This window comes from Meleagris gallopavo, chromosome 9, assembly GCF_000146605.3.
Source record: "Meleagris gallopavo isolate NT-WF06-2002-E0010 breed Aviagen turkey brand Nicholas breeding stock chromosome 9, Turkey_5.1, whole genome shotgun sequence".
NCBI classification, from domain to species: Eukaryota; Metazoa; Chordata; class Aves; order Galliformes; family Phasianidae; genus Meleagris; species Meleagris gallopavo.
In genome coordinates, this window is record NC_015019.2 from 3,901,122 (window position 1) to 3,918,466 (window position 17,345).

Below are 17,345 nucleotides of genomic sequence, written 5' to 3' on the forward strand. Positions count from 1 at the left end.
TTCTTGTTGCAAATCTTTTGCAAAAGAACAAAAGCAATCAGATTTGCTCTGTGGCCAAGGAGACCAGGGGTGACCTTCCACGCCTGCTCAGGAAGAGGAAGATTAGCTCCCATGACCTCGCTCTGGACCACATTTTAAACTCCTGCTGTTAAGCCAAATTTTGGGGAGAAGTGCCCCAAATGAGAACCATACCATTCTGCTCTTTGGCAGAATCAGGAATGCTGCTGTCCTATGCATGGGGCACAGGGACAACACCCACCTTGGACCCACCTACTGATCCCACTTCCCAGCCTGAACCACATCACTCAATACAATTAACGACGCACACAATAACGTTAACTGAGAATTAATTTCTTATCAACAGATCCACTGCATCTTGCTGCACAACAATTCCTCCAGGTTTGTTTCCTCCACAACAGGATAAACCCCAGCACTGGTACAGGATATCTGGTGTTTGTCTTACAGCACTGCTGTGCATCAGCTGCTTGTTTTGGACACAAAAGAAAATGAATCCCTTCTCAAAGGTATTTTTTCCCCAGCTGATTTCCACCACATTGTTTGGAGGACACACACCAGGCACCTGCCTCCTTGCACGGTCCCCCGGGGGCTGAAGCCACAAGGGCAAAGTTGAATCCCTCTTCTTGCATAAGACTACAGCAACCAGGGAATTTCGGGGAAGGAGAGCAATAAAATGCTATTTACGTTACGTAAATACTCTGAACAACGAAGTGGTGTGGAAGCAACCCAAAACCCTGACCCAAGCTCAGCCACCTCAGCTTCCTGGTCCTGCTGAGAAAAGCCAAGAGCAGAGACACTGCATGGGAAGGGTTGGCTGCTCCAGGTCACTGCCAAGCTGCATAGTTGTCTGACACTGGCAGGAGGTGGAACACTGCTGATGACCCCTAGATAGAGAAGTGGCACTAGCAAAAAGAAGGTACAGCTGAGGCTTTCCTTTTTCAGACATTTCCTCCAAAAACTGGCCTCCTGCATAGTGACAGGATTTCTGCCACCACCTCTAATAAAAGCAATGGGTCAGCGACAGACAGCAGCCAGGAGATGCTCAGCACCGCCAAGTCCCAGTGTCACCAAACGCTGCCAGAAACACAGCTATTTACCTCCCTTTCCTTACTTGAAATGGGAAATACCTCACATTCCTCAGCATATTTAATGCCGCAAGAAGTAAAAGCATGGGGCTCAACAGAGTACTCGTTACACTTCTCCGTGTCGTGCAAGACCACATGCAAAACTGGCAAGGAACTTCAGCAGACGCAGCCCAGATCACACGCTAGCCAGTCCCCATCTGTTTAAAACCACCCGCACAAACACACCGAGCTCAATTAATCTCAGGCTGTTCAAGAAAACCCACTGAGGGTGACCTGCGGGTACAGCGTTCCCACAGCCGTGCCGATAACGCGGGGATGTTTGCAGATCCACCCCTGACACGTGATAGCTGGCGTGCTGAAAGCAAGGAGGGGAAGAACGGTTTTGGATTTAAAATGTCACCAAACAATAAGACACGATCCAAAATAATTATGTTCTGCCTCCAGAGGGTCACTTTTCCCCTGATTTACAAAATCCTCTACTTGCTGCTTCCGTAGAGAGCATTTACAGTGGTGTGTTAACAAGAATGGAGGCACAGCTCAAGAGGACAGCACTGTTGCTCCTTAAATACCAGGCCTAGACTTGGTGGAGCTACGCAGTATTTTGTGCAGTAAAGGAGGAATTAGCTGATCCACTCCGAAATGCATTTATCATTAAAATAAAAATCTTCTGTCGTCTTGTTTAATGGCCTTAGTAAAAAATAATTGCAACGTCTGGTTGCTTTCAACAACATGTGGTTTTAATATTTTAATTGTTACAAACTGTTTAATAATGTTGAACAAAAGGCGTGTCCAAGCAATTATGGTGTTTATTAACTTTTCTTTTGAAAACTTGATAAATTATATTACACACACTACAATATCTGAAGTGCTGTATGTTACCTTATTTTGTTTAAAAGTGGAAAATTAAGCAAAAGTGACTAGTTTTGGTGCAAGTTAAATAGTGTATTTTCAAGAGATGAGCATTGTGCATCACTTCATCCAGCAATCTGGGAGTCTGTGCGTTCTTCTAATCATTATACTGTTTCATCGAGCCAGTGAATTGAAAGAGGGTGGGAGCAATGAAGCACACTCAGTCTGGCAGGACACAGAAAGCCATGATTCCGCTGAATGTGAAGGAGAAATAGAGCCTTGAAAGCTCATCGCTCTACCACCACACACCCAATGGACTTCCCCGCTTTGAGCCACCAGGGACAGCCATTCCAAGCCCCCATCACCTCCCTGGGAGGACAGCCACTTCCATGCCCTGTACACAGCCCATGTGTGCGTCTCTCCACGCAGGGACCAGATCTGACCCTCTGCCACCCCCCATCCCCATCACTCGGACATACCACGCTGTTCCCAGGCTTATTTTGTTTACATTTGATTCAATCAAGTTGTGGCCTTTTGGCCTCCTTCCAAATTAACTTCTAGGTGACCTCTGCCGTGCCCTCTCCCAGCAGCCAGGCCTCCGAGAAACAGGCCATTAAACCCACAAACAAATATCAGATATATTGGTTGATCAAACCAGCTTCAAACACAGCTATTTAACCTCTGGCACATGCTTTTGCAAACTAAGTATATATTTCGTCTTCAGCCATTCACCCCTCTTCGTTACTTTTCTTTTCCTTCCCTCCATCTAGAGCTCCGTGCTTTACAGCCTCATAAAACTTGGAAATGTTGCTCTCATCCTCCCGTAAAGCCCACGAAGAGCAGCGCAGGGTCTTTTCACACGGCTCCCACTCCAGGGCTGAGCCATGGATGTGAAGAGGCAGCAAGATCCTGCCCAGCCGTAACGCTCTACGAAACCCTGTGCTCCCCTTATTTCCAAGGAAATAAATCAAAGTTGGTTTCTCAGGGTCTGTGAAAACATGCTGCCTGGATTCCGATCCCCAAAGGATTTTTTTTTTTTTCAAGGGCTTATGTGGTAGTTAGATTTCTGGCTAGAGAATTTGCAATATGATAAAAACACAGTCCCTATACGAGGCAATAAATTACAGATTGTTTGATGTGGAAACCAAAGAACTGTCAGACTCTAGTATATTTGAAATATTCTAAATGAGCCCTTAACTCCAGTGTCTGGAAATGTACAATACGTTTCCAGGCCCTTCAGTCTTGAAAAGGCACATCTCTCTCACTTAATTTTCCTTTTATGGATTTTATCCTTCATTTTTAGTAAATCTCTTTCCTCCCCTTCTCTTCTAAAACTGTGCTCTTCCTCCTAGAGATGGCCCTATGTTGAACAATAGGATTCATCTAAGCATAGGAAGAGGTCAGAAATGGGCAAAAACTTAAACTTTAGGAGACGCTGCTCTGCCCCAGACTCCGTATGGGATGTCACCGCTCCATCTGCCCACCTGCAGAACAGGAACAGCCACTGCCCCAGCTCATCATGCTGTTTTGCAGGTAACTGAAAGCTTAAGCCTTGCTCCCATCTGTCAGCCCATCCCCATGGTGGGGAGAAAATTGAGCAAACAGAGGAAATAACTCATTTGCACACTGCTTTTCACCTAGGAATGCTAGTAAGTCACAAAAAATAGAGCAAGACTTCATGCTGACAACGAATAACCTTTCCACTTCAATATATTCTCACGTGTGGGATGAGCGAAAACCCTTCTAGACAGAAACAGACCCCGTTCACTCTGGGAAATAAAAGTTAGGAACTGCTTCCAACTCATTTTCCTGAAGGTGACCCTTGGCCTCCCAGCTGAGATAACAATGCTAATATTTATGGATGGGCCATTCATGCCTCTGGGCACAGAGCAAAAATAACTCAAATCACAGCTTGGTAGACCTCTAACAGAACTGAAAAGAAATCCTCACATCCAACACAGCCATAATAAACCATCTCGCCCACCAATGTGTGAAAAAAATAGCACCACCCACAACCTCGCATTCAAACCAAACAGAAATGGTCTGGAGTTACGACATGACGAGTGGGCATCGAGTGTGACTCATCCAGAAGGAACCGACCTGAGGCTACACACCGCTCAGACGGTTCATTCGCTCATTCATTTTAGCATGATAAAAGGTGCTCAGACATCACTAATGCAAGCTGGCAAATTTGTTGACTTCCTTTTCTCCCCAGGCTCACTTCTCTGCACTCTTCCCAGTCTCTATGCATTTGGTTCTGGTGCACAAACAATGCTCATTTCAAACTGGAGAAGCCTGAAGAGAATCGCTGCTGTCTGCCTGCACTTAACCAGATTCAGTGCGAGGAGATATGAACTAATGATTTCCTCAAGCAACATGTTCACCACAAGCTCGCCCAACTTCAGTTGGTGCCCTGCTGAAAAAATACATGTTATTTCAATGATGCGAGCAGCCTGAAGTTAACAAGAGCTACACCAACTGGCAGGGCTCCTGTGTCCACCTGTATGGACTCAGGACCTGAACCTCCAGCACAACAAATGAGGAGGATTCCATAATATACCTGCAGTCACACGGGAATCCAGGTTAGAGCTCTGAGCATTAGGAATGCTCTTTTCTCTTAAGGGCTCTGGATATTTGAAAAACCTCAGAAACCACCGCCCATCGTGTTGGGTCAATGCACCGTTTCTCAGCCCTCCCCACCCTGGGAGCCCACACTGCTTCCCAGATCCGGAGCCAACACCTGAAAAACAACTGTAATTCATTCAGAGCTGCTCCTTCCACATTTCCTACTTCTTGGGTTTTCAAGATGTGTTCCAGATGTGAAGGAGATCACAAAACTTCAGTAGGCCAAGAAAACAAATGTGGTGGTGAGCTCTGACACCCAAAATCCCAAACTTAAGTAACATCCACAGGATGATCCTTATGGTTCCCTTCCAACTCCAATTCTATGATTCCACAATTATGTGATACCTCACCAGGTTATAAGTCACTTACCATCAATCCTCAGTACCAATAGCTACGATCATAAACAAGTCTCACAAATCACTTTCCTTTTTCTCCCTATTTTATTCTCGCTCTTTCTCAAACACAACTTTCCAAAGGGATTGATTTCTTCAAACTCTTACAATTCCTGCTGCTCGAAGCAAAACAATTCACCCGCTCCCCACAGCACTACAACTTTCCAACCTGATACGGCAAGCAAACAAGAGAAAGTCCCAAAAGAGCCCAGGAGCTGCCCATGTTCACCCACTTACCCCTATTTTTCTTAGGACAGGGCTGCACACAGCTGTACCCAGCCGAGCTGTGTTTACCCAGGGTCTCTTGTTCCACGAATCTCAGCTCCTTGGCAGCCTGAACTGCTCAGCAAAGACCTAACTTGACCTAATCTGGCAGCCAGCATTTCACAACTACTTTATGTCAGCAGTTTCAAGTACACTAATAACCATGTTTTGTTCGGTGCGACTTTCTCACTGCGAACGGCAAAATATCATTATCACCTGCAGGTTGAAGCCTGCCCTCTACCCCATTTAATAGGGAGCTGATTATGCTATTTTCACCTCCCCCCCTTCCCTTAATAATTACGTGCTGTTGGCAGATGGCACAGCTCCACACACAAAGGCAGCATGGCTGCATTGCCACCACCGTGTGCCAGGGACCCCAAGCACCCCACTCCCAGGCAGCGGCTAACGAGGCGTGCTGGCATCGCAGGGCTCTGAGCATGAGCTGCTGTCACAACAGTCCCCGGCAGCTGTGGGAGCAGGAAAGCAGAGGTTAGCAGAAAAGTCGCTACGCCAGCAACTTCAGGCAGCTCAGCCCTCCCAACCCACCGGCCCCGGTGCTGCTGGGCTGAACCCCAGGAAGCTGCTGCTGCCAAAAGCATCATGCCAGGGCCATCGTGGACAATGTCCTCACTACAAAAACTCTCCTGGTGGAGAGTGGGAAGCTCAGTAGTGTTGGAAGACAGCATTCATTCCTACCCGAGTGTTTGCCTAGCTGTTCCCAGAGAGCACAGAGGTCCAAGCTGTCGGCCTGTAGGGTCCCCTCTGAGAGTGACACAGTGACAAAGGCTGCAGAGCCAGACCGCTATCTAGTGGGCATGGTGAAGGCAGGGCTGGCTCCAGGCAATGCTGTAGGAGAGCTTTGGGAAGCTAAACTCTCTCCCCGCAGCAGCTGCACTACGCGGAAGGCAGTTTCCACTGCAGAGCTCTCACCCTTCACCACCTGAACACAGTGCAGAGCTGCCCCCAACCCCTTGGCAGCAGTGGGTCTCATTCACAGACTTCATCTAGGCTGGTAGAGACAAGATACTGCTTGTCTCTCTGCAACAACACCAGGTCTGAGACCGTGGGAAGGAAGCTCCCAGCATGGCAGAAAGGATCTCGCTCAGCTCTGACACATCCCCATTTAATGGCCACTTGTCCCTGCAGTGACGAGGAAAGGACTTCCAAGGACATACAGCAAAGAAGCATGTGACCCTCTGTCTGCAAAGCAAAAGGGAACTTCAAACCGAGTTGACTTTGGGCACGTGCCACATGACTAGCACCATACGCTCAGGGACACCACAGCAGCATCGTCTCTCACTGTGCCAGGGATGAACACCCAGAAGAGGTGCAGCACAGGGATGCAAGCAGCACCTAGGCACAGGCTGATCCCAAATGCTCCTATTTAGCCCAAGGGCTTGAAGGAGGATCTGCCACACGTGCTGGCAACAAGTGAGGCTGAGGTGGCACCAGTTTGCTCCCAAAGCTGCCCGCGGTTGTTTGGCTGAGCCCAAAGGCAGTGGAAGGGAAGTCATACTGATTTGGAAACCGCCCACTCTGGAGCCATCCCTGCTAGCAAGCCTGCAACAAACCTGGTTGATGTGTTTCAGCTTGTCAATGATCTGGCTGATCACTGGCTCAGAACCTTTCATCTTCCCCTCGTGGTTTCCAGGCTGAGCTTTTGCTCCATTCCTTGGGATATGGGGACTGTACCTGCAGGAGTGAGAACAAAGAAGACTGTGATCCTATGGGCTAACGCAGAAGAGATTCTCAGAGATCAGTACAAACAAAGCTAAGTACCAGTCCCTTCAAAAATGGAGAGAATAAAACAGTTAATAATGACACAGAAAAGGCAGAAGTTTCCCATAGATATCTGTTCTGCCTTTGCAAAAAAACAAGATGATGTACTTGCATCACTTGAGGACAATGAACTCCTTTCCAGTCCATTAGTAACCAAGGAAGACATTAAACAATATACAACGGGGATAAATATTATCACATAGCTTGCACCCAAGAGTCCTAAGAGAGCTGGCTGAGAAATTCTGGCTTGCTCATGTTTGTTTAAAATAAGTCTTGGCAGACCACAGAGACTCCAGTACAAGAGTGGTAGTGTGCCCACAGCCAAAAAAAATGAGTGGGATGACCCAGTTAGCTGCAAGCTGATTAGCATAACATCAACCCCTTGCAAAATAATGACTATCGCTGATGTGTGATTTCAATAATAAAGAATTAAAGCATCAGAATATAATTAATGCTGTCAACATTGCTAATGGAAAATAGGTGTCGTCAAACAAAACTGATTTCAGTCTTTGATGAGATCCAGCCTTGGGGATCAAAGTAACTGCTTAGGCAGAACGTATCCTGACTTGGTGCAATGCTGGGCTCTGCCCCACACAGTATTCTGGATTTACACGAGCATGATGCATTGCCAGTAAAGCACACACGAAGCAGATTGAGAACAGCTGGGAGACCCCCAGGTGCAGCCTCCCCTGGCAGGTTGCAGGGATGCTCTGCAGAGCAGCATGGCCAAGCCAGCTCTCAGCTTTTTCATCAGCAATTAGCAAATAAATTGAAATCACAGGAATCAGAGCATGCCTTTCTTTGGAGAAAAGCACTCCAGGTACTGGAGTAACAGCTTGTGACACTTGGAACGTGAGGCAAGCATACCTGCACCGACCTCAGCCTGGGCTCCTGGAGCTCAGTAAGAGGCCAGGACCACTCACTGCAGCACACTGGTGCTTTACTGAGCTGCGGGTTGTTTGCATTCCCAGCAGCCCCAGTTACAGGCCCCAGCACTGTACAAACACAAAACAAGCCCTCATCTCCTAGAGCTGACAGCCCAAGCACACGCTGCCAGAACCCAGAGCAGCCTACGAAAGCAAGATTGCCAAGATAACACCAAGCACAGCATCTCTGTTTTCCTGGTGCTGTGGGTAAACCTGAGGAGTATTTCTATGCCTCATCTCCTGTGTGTTGCATCAATACCCAGCTTCCAACCACTGTGATGGTATCTGCCAGCTTCTATCCCATGTGCACATGTTGGTACTTCACCCCACACTGCCAGGGAAATAATGAGCAGTGATTTGAATGAGGGAATGGAGATAGAAGGGATAGTGGGACCAGCTCTGGGAGGATGCTCTGCTTGGGGGAGAAAGCAGAAGGGACATGGATCATCATCCATAACAGCTGTTGGGGTACACAGGGAGTTTTGGAGACGTACAAGAGGTTGTCTACACTTAAACTCCAAATTAGCAATAAGAGAGTAAGACTTAGACATCCAGGGACATGAAGTCAACTCTGGATTTACACTGGTGGAGCAGGAATCTGTCCCCAGCATGAAAAAGAATCATAGAGTCATTGAGTTGTTTGAGTTGGGAGGAACCCTTAAAGGCCACCTTGTCCAACTCCCTTGCAATGAACAGAGACACCCACAGCTCCATCAGGCACTCAGAGCCCCATCCCCTGACCTTGGGCATCTCCAGGGACGAAGCACCACCCTGGGCAACCTGTGCCAGTGCCTTGCTGCCTTTCTTGGAAAAAAAACTTCTAATGTCTAATCTAAATCTCCCCTTTTTCAGTTTGAAATCATTTCCTCTTGTCCTACCACAACAGACCCTGCTACAGAGCCTGTCCCCTCCCTTCTTACAGCCCCTTCAGATACTGACAGCTGCTACTGAGTCTCCCCAGCAAACTCTCTTCTCCGGGCTGAAATATTTACATCATTTAAAAACACGGTGCTGAAGTTGATTTTCACACCAACCAAGGCTTTTTCCAAGCAGGAGTTATCCATACACGAGCACCCAGCATCCCCATCGGCATCCCGCTGCACCAAGCGCTCCCCTCGCACCGAAGCAAGCACCGAGTACAGATACACCCAAGACAAAATAGCTGCCAGCTCAAGAAGACATTTCCCCACTCAGTCCGAGGTTTCTTCCAGGCTGAGAGCTCACAGCTCCCGGCCAAAAGCCAGCTGGGACCGCGTGCTCCGAGCTCCATCTCGTGGGAAGCCAGCGCTGCAGCAAGCGCAGAGCAGCCCCGCTCTGCAGAAGCGCATTTAACCCCCTGCAGGGGAACAAAACACTGGAAGCAGCGAACCACTCAACCTGCTCCTTATTCGTCTCAGAGTCGCTTCGTGCCACTGTGCCAACCTGAGGAACGCGTCTGGCAGCTGAACACAATCGTCCGTGCTACGCGGGGCTGTCACAGCGCCAAAGGAATTACCGTTTTTCCACATCGCTGTGAACTGAATTTAGAAACACTTTAAAGTGGAAAAATCTCCTGTGGTTTAAGCGATTTAACTAGCTGGATAAATCTCCCACAGGTTTTAGTAAGAGCAGAACTGAGCCGCTGTTTGGTGCATACCTGAATTATTACAATCTCTCTCCTAAGAAGCTTTACACGAAGAAACTCAATAGCTTGGTTTTGAGTGGGTGAAAGCCCTTCTGAAATTCAAGCAGCATTGCCAGAAAGGATTTCTATACCTACACGAGGTCACATATAAGGGAGGAAGGCAGCTACAGCAAGGTACCAAGCTTGCAGGAGAGGCGCAGGCTGCCATGCATTCAGGCATGCAGGATGCTGCCAGACCAAGGGTTAAGGACTCTGAGATGCAGTTTCAGTGAGGGACAAGCATTCCCGAAATGCCACAAAGGGCAGCTGGCATCTCTCTCTGCAGCCTGGGCCAAGCAGCCAGGCCCCCAAGGACCTTAATAGGACAAGGAGATGCATTTGGAGACCCTAAGAGCTGGAGGATGAGGGGCTCCTAGCACACAGCTCCTCTGTGTGCCAAGTGGGCTCACTTCCTCCAGGGTTCCCTAGCCACAGTTGAGGAAGAAAAGAGATTTGAGCTATCCTGAGCCATTTTTAACATGTGCCAAAAGCACAGCCCCTTCTGCTTATGCAGCTCCATCAACCCCATTGTACACCTCTCCCATGGGGACAACAGCGCCGGAGAGCAAACACACAGTGGGTAAAGTCCACCCAGCGGTAATGGGAGCCCTGCACTGAAGGGATATCAGTGTTGCAATATGAGCATGGTTTGGCTTCCGCTTCATAAGCAAAGCTCAAAGTACTCTGTTCTTTGATGTGCCTCCATGTTGGTCAGCAGCAGCTCCTTGCCCAGCCTCCCTGGGGATGGGCTCTTGCTGGGGTCACAGTACTCTCTAGAGACAAATGTCATGCAGCCCTTGCTAAAAACAACTTAAAAGACAACCACCTGATGAAAACACTGATGAGCTCAAATCTTCTGTAGGGATAGCACAGCTACAGACCCTTTGTTCTCCTTTTCATCCACCAGACATAAGTACCAAAGGGTGAAGTCACATTAAGGGATTTCCTCCTTTCCTCCCCACCATCCACAAATGTCTCCTGTGAATGTTTAGTCATTCCAGTCCAAACGCTGCTCTTTCTTGGCTTTCATTTCAGAGCAAGGTAGACAAGATGACAAATGCAATCTAAATATATGGCAGTAAAAGTAATATGTGTGTTCATCCTTCTTGGCCATGCTAGGATTAGAGATGAGTTACTGCAAAGCCTGACATATGATTTAGAGAAAGTAATCTTCTAAGCCAAACAAAGCATTACACCTTTTAGAAAAAGCTTTTTTTTTTTAATCAAGTAACACTTTTATGCTTGTCTTCCACTTGCACAGTACTTACTCAATCGCAACTGAACAATTTATAAGCAAGTATCCTTTGCAGGCTCTTCCTCTACCAGATAGGTGCAACGCAGACTGCTACAAAACAGTTCAATGGCCACATCTTGCCTCTTTGGAGTGCAGGAGTCCTTAAGAGGGCAAATACCAGAAGTCAGAGCCAATTTACACCACCAGTAGCTCTGAGCAAGTTTCTTCAAAAGCAACCAGAAGGATACAGCGCTCTCAGCAGGGAGCACTCAGGCCTAAATCAGAGAGACATCTTCTGGTGGATTTCCAAATTCCACCTTCCTCCCAGCCCAGTTTCACTGCCATGTGAACCCTCTGAGTTTTTGCTGCAAAATTTCCCTGCCAAAGAGCAATGCTGCCTCTTCCAACACACTCTATGCGCTGCATTGCAGGCGGTAAGCATGCTGCAGATATTAGCTTTTATTAAAACTTGAAGTCTCAGGTAAGAACAGCAAACACTGCATTATTCATTGCCAAACAATGGGAGTTTGAAGTGTAAAAGGACAGCCTGAATCCTCCATCCATTCTTACATCAGTTCAGTAAAGTTCAAGACAAATAGATTCTGGAAGGATTGGTTAAACTTAAGACCAAGCAGCAGGCTTAATATAGGAAGATTCATGGTCTTCATTTCTGAAATACTCTGGAAACAATTATGGCCACTCAATAACCCACTGAATTTGCCTACAATCCTTTCATTATAGCTTACATTTGCTACAAAGCTGTGTTTTATGTGCTTGAAAAGTTATACAGCCTCCCTCTTTGGGGACTCCATTGTATCAGATATTTTGCAGCGCTGCCAGAAATAACCAAACCCTTCATGAGCTAAAGGGTTATTGCTGGCATGGAATTTCCTTTGTTCCAATTACAGCATCTCATTTTTCTCCCTTGCTTCCAATTGTGCCTTCATTGTTTATGATTTGTATGATTAAAACAAACCACAGCACGCTGGCAAAAAACAGGGAAATCTGAGACTCCTAGCTTGAAGAAGAGGATCTGGCAAGGTGCTAAAAATATATTAATTTGGAATTGGTATAAGGAGAACAAGAGTTATGCGGGTGATTTAGATTAACACACGAGTTTGTCTGAAGCAATTTGGAAATGGTAATATCTAACAGTAATACTTAAAGCACTTACAAGTTTTGCAGCAGGCACATGTTGCTGTCATTCTATTCAGAACAGCTTGGAAGGAATATACCAGCGTAAGCAGATTATTAAACTCTGAGAATCTAGATTTTAATAGGCTTTTAGTATTAAATGCTGTAAAAACTTGGTGCTATATATGAAGCTCAAATCACCTCCGAGATTCTAACTCCCATAGAAACTGAGATGAGTTCAATATCTCAGCACCCACTTGGCTTAAGCTGAAGGCTTTACATGAGCTAATTATCCAGCAAGGGCATCAGCTGTGGGAATCACAGCACGGGATGTTTTTTGTACACCGAAAAATTTGAAAAACAGCAGCTCGTTGCCTTTCCTCTTTTCTTCCCACTTTGGCTCGTGTTCAGCACAGCAAAATCACAGGCAGTGCTCAGGGCATGAGCAGGGAAATCTGTTGTTCTCATACAGCTGGCAAAGCATTCCTTCTGACAGGCCACGGCATCACATCTTAAAACCCCAAAAGAGAAAGTTAGCAAGCTAGTAATGCACAGATCAATCAGGAAGGAGGACAAATTCTTGCTATTAAGTTGGCTTAAGTTACTTAAGGAGAAGTAAATGGGATGGACAAAGGACTACGAAATAAAACAACATAAAAGAAAATGTGGGAGGCATCTCTTAAAGAAAAGCTAAAATACAGAAAGCAGGGTGAGTGGTGCTGAGATATCAGTGAAGCACATTGCGCCTGGAGTACGCAAAGGCACATGCTGTGCTCCATCAGGGCAGAGGGAGGTAAGGGCAAGGAGGAAACAGGATGGTTCAGGGCTTAGCATGGGAAATGGGGCACAGCAGGAAGGCACTGAGCATCTCTGGCCCAGGGTTTCACTCTAATTTCCTTAACACTTAGGAACTACATCAAGGATGTGAGAGGTAAATGGCCACAAGGCCTATGAGAACACCAGCAAAGCCCAGATGGGTCCACGCAGACCTCACTGAGCTCAATGACACAGCAGTGCCCAACCAGCTTTATCCATCATCTGCACAGCACCAGATACAATAACACAGCACACACACATCCATCCCTGTGCTGTTCCAGGCACCCGGAGAGCTCTTGTGTCACACACAAACCCCAGAAACTCAGACCCCTCTCTGACAGCAGTAACACACATAGGACAAACTACCATCTCAACAGCTTGAAATTGAAACCAGGGACTCAGAAAGCACCACAATTCTCATGAAAAGCAAACTGGACTCTGAATGAGGCCCAGCAGTTGCACATCAGTCCAGGCTGTAGCTGCACCAGAAATTCAGGCACATCACAGCATTCTCAGAGTAGCTTGCAAAATCACTTCTATGCAGCGAACAGCTGCTTGGCTCCCTCTGGGGGAAAAGGCTAAATAAACACACTAGTGGTTGGGGTTACCTGGAATGCACCTGATTTTCAGGAATGCTCTCAGATTCCCTGAAAGAGATCCCCAGCCAGGATGCCCAAGCACCCAGAGCACTGTTTTGGCAGTCTCAGCTCCACGTGAAGCATCACTATTGGCTAAGGTTGCAATCTTAGATGTTCAAATAACTCTTTTAAAAATACATTTTGAACTATTTTGGTCCCTTCAGTGTTTCAGGCCAGTATTGCAAGTGCAGGCTAATCACCACTGGAGGTTACCGAATCAAGAAGTTCTAATTAATATCTCAACAACTCACAGCTTCCTGATTTTATTTCTATTTCTTCCCTTATGCTAATGACTTAATAGCAAAAGATGCTTTGCAAAGTAGAGTTATTAAAGAAGAATTAAATATAATTATAAAAAAAACATTTCCAAGTTCTATTTCCACATTTACGTTCCTAAGAGACAATTTTTGCAAGAAAATGCTCCAATTTTATTAACGCTCCCCTCCTCCCCCCTCCATTTTATGCTATTAATCCCACTCTTGTCTTTTCTGTTATCACCAACACAGCAAGTGCAGCCTGCACGTGCCCCTCCGTGTACCCACACCATAACCTCTGTGCATGGCTGTGCTGAGCTGCTGCCTCTCCCTTCTCTCTGGCTCACTGAAACAAAACCTGCCTGTGGCCGCAGGGATTTCACAGCAGAGCACAAAAAGCTCAGTGGAGGGTCGCACACGACTACTTCTCCCCTCCACGCTTTGCGCATCAACCTGAGCTGCAACACAAGCAGATGCCAGTTCTGCCAAAGGTTTCTTAAGGCAATAAGCAGTGTCCTGGTCTGGATAAGAAATGACGAGCAGTGCCGGGGAAAGGGAAGGAAGAAATTATTCACCTCTCCACGACTTCTTGCCCATTCCAGCAAATGGTGTCGTTCTGAACAGCAGAGCTGTGGTTGCAGATGTACTCTGGCAAGCTGCTGTAAAAATCACTGTGAGACTTCAGCTTCATAATCAGTTCCCTGGAAGAAAGTGGAAAAAATTGGTTCTCAGTTATGAAAAGAAAATACAGGGTTGATGGCATTTAACCAGTGAAGGCAGTCAACATGGCCAAACACAACAAGAGGACAGCAGGGTACAAACAGGCCACAAAGCATCAGTCTTGTCTGTGACCTCAAGCAGCATCGAGCATCATTCTCTGATGATATTCGGTCAAGGGATGAATCTGTGCTTTTTAGGGCAGAACTGTCCCGATGGAGGGGATGCAGCAGGGCCTCAGCCCACTGCAGCATCAGGGTCACCTGGCCCAGGCAGGTCCCTCCCAGCAGTGGTCCACAGGGACCAGGGCACGGGTCAAGCCCAGGGCTCTAGCAGCAGACAGAAATGGGGCACGGGATGCAGCGCTCCTTGCAGCTCAGGTGTGCAGCTTGCAATGGAAGAGGTGACCTGGGGGCACTGAACAGCTGTCACTAGGAAATGACAGCAGATCTGATCTGGTAAACACTGCACAGAGCGTAGGAATATGAACAGTAGGGAACTGGAGGAGATCAGACTTGGCCTCACAACCTCCTGGCTGCAGTTCAGTACATTTATCTCTCTGGCAATCAGTTATTTCTCGGGGCGTGCCGGGCTCCCCGCATCCCTCTCCCGGAGCAGGGATTTGCTGAGGTTCCTGTGAGCTCGGAGTCTCCTCTCCAGCCCAAGCTCCCGGCTGCCAGCTGGGGGCAGACGAAGCAAGGGAAAGCCCAGTGCTGGGATTTGCAGGCGCAGGTGGAAGCAGAAGCAGTTCGGGGAACTCGAACCCCCCCCGGCCCAGCGCAGCACAGCCTGCCAGTCTCCCGTAACCCATCTTCCCCTATTCACACCAATAAACAAGAGTTTGACTGGGGAACCCAAAACCCTTACACAGGGTGGGAGCTCACCTTCCTGCACGTATCTTTGGGCAACCACCTCCTGCAGTCACATACTGCACAGCGAGGAGAGATGGCCAGCCCCTTATACCAAGCACAACGAAATAGGACATGGTCCTATTCATCGTCTCATTTCTCAACGAATAAGACAAGGTCTGCTGTCCCACAAACCCTAAGCCAATTCACATCATGCCCAGCTCCTCACATCCTGCACACCCAAGCAGCATCAGGAAGAATAGAAGGAAGAAAGCCTTCCTGCTGCCCAGAGCTCCGAGCAGGGCAGGGAGAAGACGGAAGAAACTCCTCCATATCTGCAGGTATCAGCTTGTGTGATTTGTTGCAGCAGATCTCATTAGGCTGTGTAGTCCTCCAACAACATCTCCAACATGTCGAGACAAGGGAGGAATGCGAGTCCTGCTGCTATCTCATGGGAACTATAACAGGAATGTGGCTCTGTTGCTCCAAGCTAGTCCGTCCCCAGGTACAAGAAGGGCTGAATTTGCCCTTTTCTGTACAGATTTTTATAGTATTTACAACAGCAGTAAAGGCACAGCACCTGCTTCACTTTGCAATATGGGGTGGAAGGCTGTACATATTTCTGAACTACTGTGAAAGGCTGCACAGAAATAAAGTGAAATAAACCCACTGGCTGCACGTTGCTTCATGCAAAGTTGTAGTTGACAGCCACCATTTCTACCTGGGGTATATCTGGCACAACAGCAATGCTCAGCAAATCCAGCAATGGCATTTTGTGCACTCACCTCCTCCTGCTCGACAGCGTTTCTTCCTGCTCTACGCGAGTCACCTTCAGGACTTTTTTGTCAATGAAGAGGTCTTCGGGGTAATTAGTGGATCGATACTGCCTCTGCTGAGCGTGACCACAGAGCCGGCTGACCTGGAATGCACAAACACCACAGCATGAGGGAATTTCAGGGCTATAAGTACTGAAGGAAGATGACAAAGATGCATGCTGCTGTCTGGAGGGTTAGGAACTTTGTATGCCACTGCCTACCTCCAGCAACCCCAGAGTCCCCAAATCACTCTCAGAATGGATTTAGGACTCTTAATGGATTTAGTTACTTCTCGCTTCAATTACAGTGCCCTACTCCAAGGAAAAAAAATGAAGTGAAATAATTAGCAGAGAACACACTGATGCACTTGATCTCCCTGTGAGCATAGACCTACTCAAGTCTGATTTTGAGGCTTTTTAAAGTTGTCACACATCTTGCCCTGGAAGGTGAAGACACCATCCCTACAAGGATGCACACACCCAGTCTGCAGACCAAGGTGATGCCTGATGGACTCCCTCCCATGCACATCCCAGTGCCCAAAAATAAACTGTTGCCATAAGGATGCAGCTCAACTCCTGAACGAGCACCTTTCTGTTGGGTTAAACTCACACTGGCAGAAAGATACTCATACTCCCCATTCCTTCCTTCCCCAAATTCGCAGCACCTCAGGGTATCACACTCCACCTTTCCAGTCAGACTGTTAGGAAACACTTCCCTTCAAAAGGCAGATCTTGAGCCCTCCATTCTGCAGCTCAAAGCAGCTCAGCATCTGCAGAGCTCATGCTGCTGGTACCCAGGGATGAGCACCATACATATCATTGCTAATTGAAAGAAAATCACAGCCTAAAATACAGCAAGCATTGCAGCTCCAGCTGAGTCATGTCATGGGAGGTCTTGATTAACAGGTCTCTGTTAATGATACAAATTAGGTCATTAGCATACAGATGATGATTTGATAAGTGGCTGCAGTGGCAAGAATCCAAAAGACCTCATTGAAGTTTTCCCACATGGCTGCTGCCCCATGACTCCATGCCAGCTTCACAGCACTGCTGCTGCAATCCCACTGCAGGTGGATCTGTGCCCATCTCCTTCTGCAGGATGTTGACAATGGACAGCTAGACAGCTACCCCACCATGGCACCACCAGGCCAACCCAATGCTAGGAAATGCCTTCTAAACCGCTTAGAATCATAGAATCACAGAATCACAGAATCACCAAGGTTGGAAAAGACCTTCAAGATCATCCAGTCCAACCATCCACCTATCACTAATAGCGCTCACTAAACCAT

General features: G+C 47.4%; 1 protein-coding gene across 1 annotated transcript in view; it reads right to left on the reverse strand.

Annotated features, from left to right (window-relative positions):
* The window catches only part of GPC3 (glypican 3), a 115,104-nt gene that overhangs the window by 34,440 nt on the left and 63,319 nt on the right, over window positions 1-17,345 (reverse strand). Inside the window, exons 5-7 of the mRNA XM_019618147.2 lie at window positions 16,028-16,161; window positions 14,253-14,378; window positions 6,805-6,925 (exon numbers count right to left, since the gene is read on the reverse strand). Of these exons, the coding sequence (XP_019473692.2) occupies window positions 6,805-6,925; window positions 14,253-14,378; window positions 16,028-16,161 (381 nt within the window). The remainder of the gene's footprint in view (window positions 1-6,804; window positions 6,926-14,252; window positions 14,379-16,027; window positions 16,162-17,345) is intronic.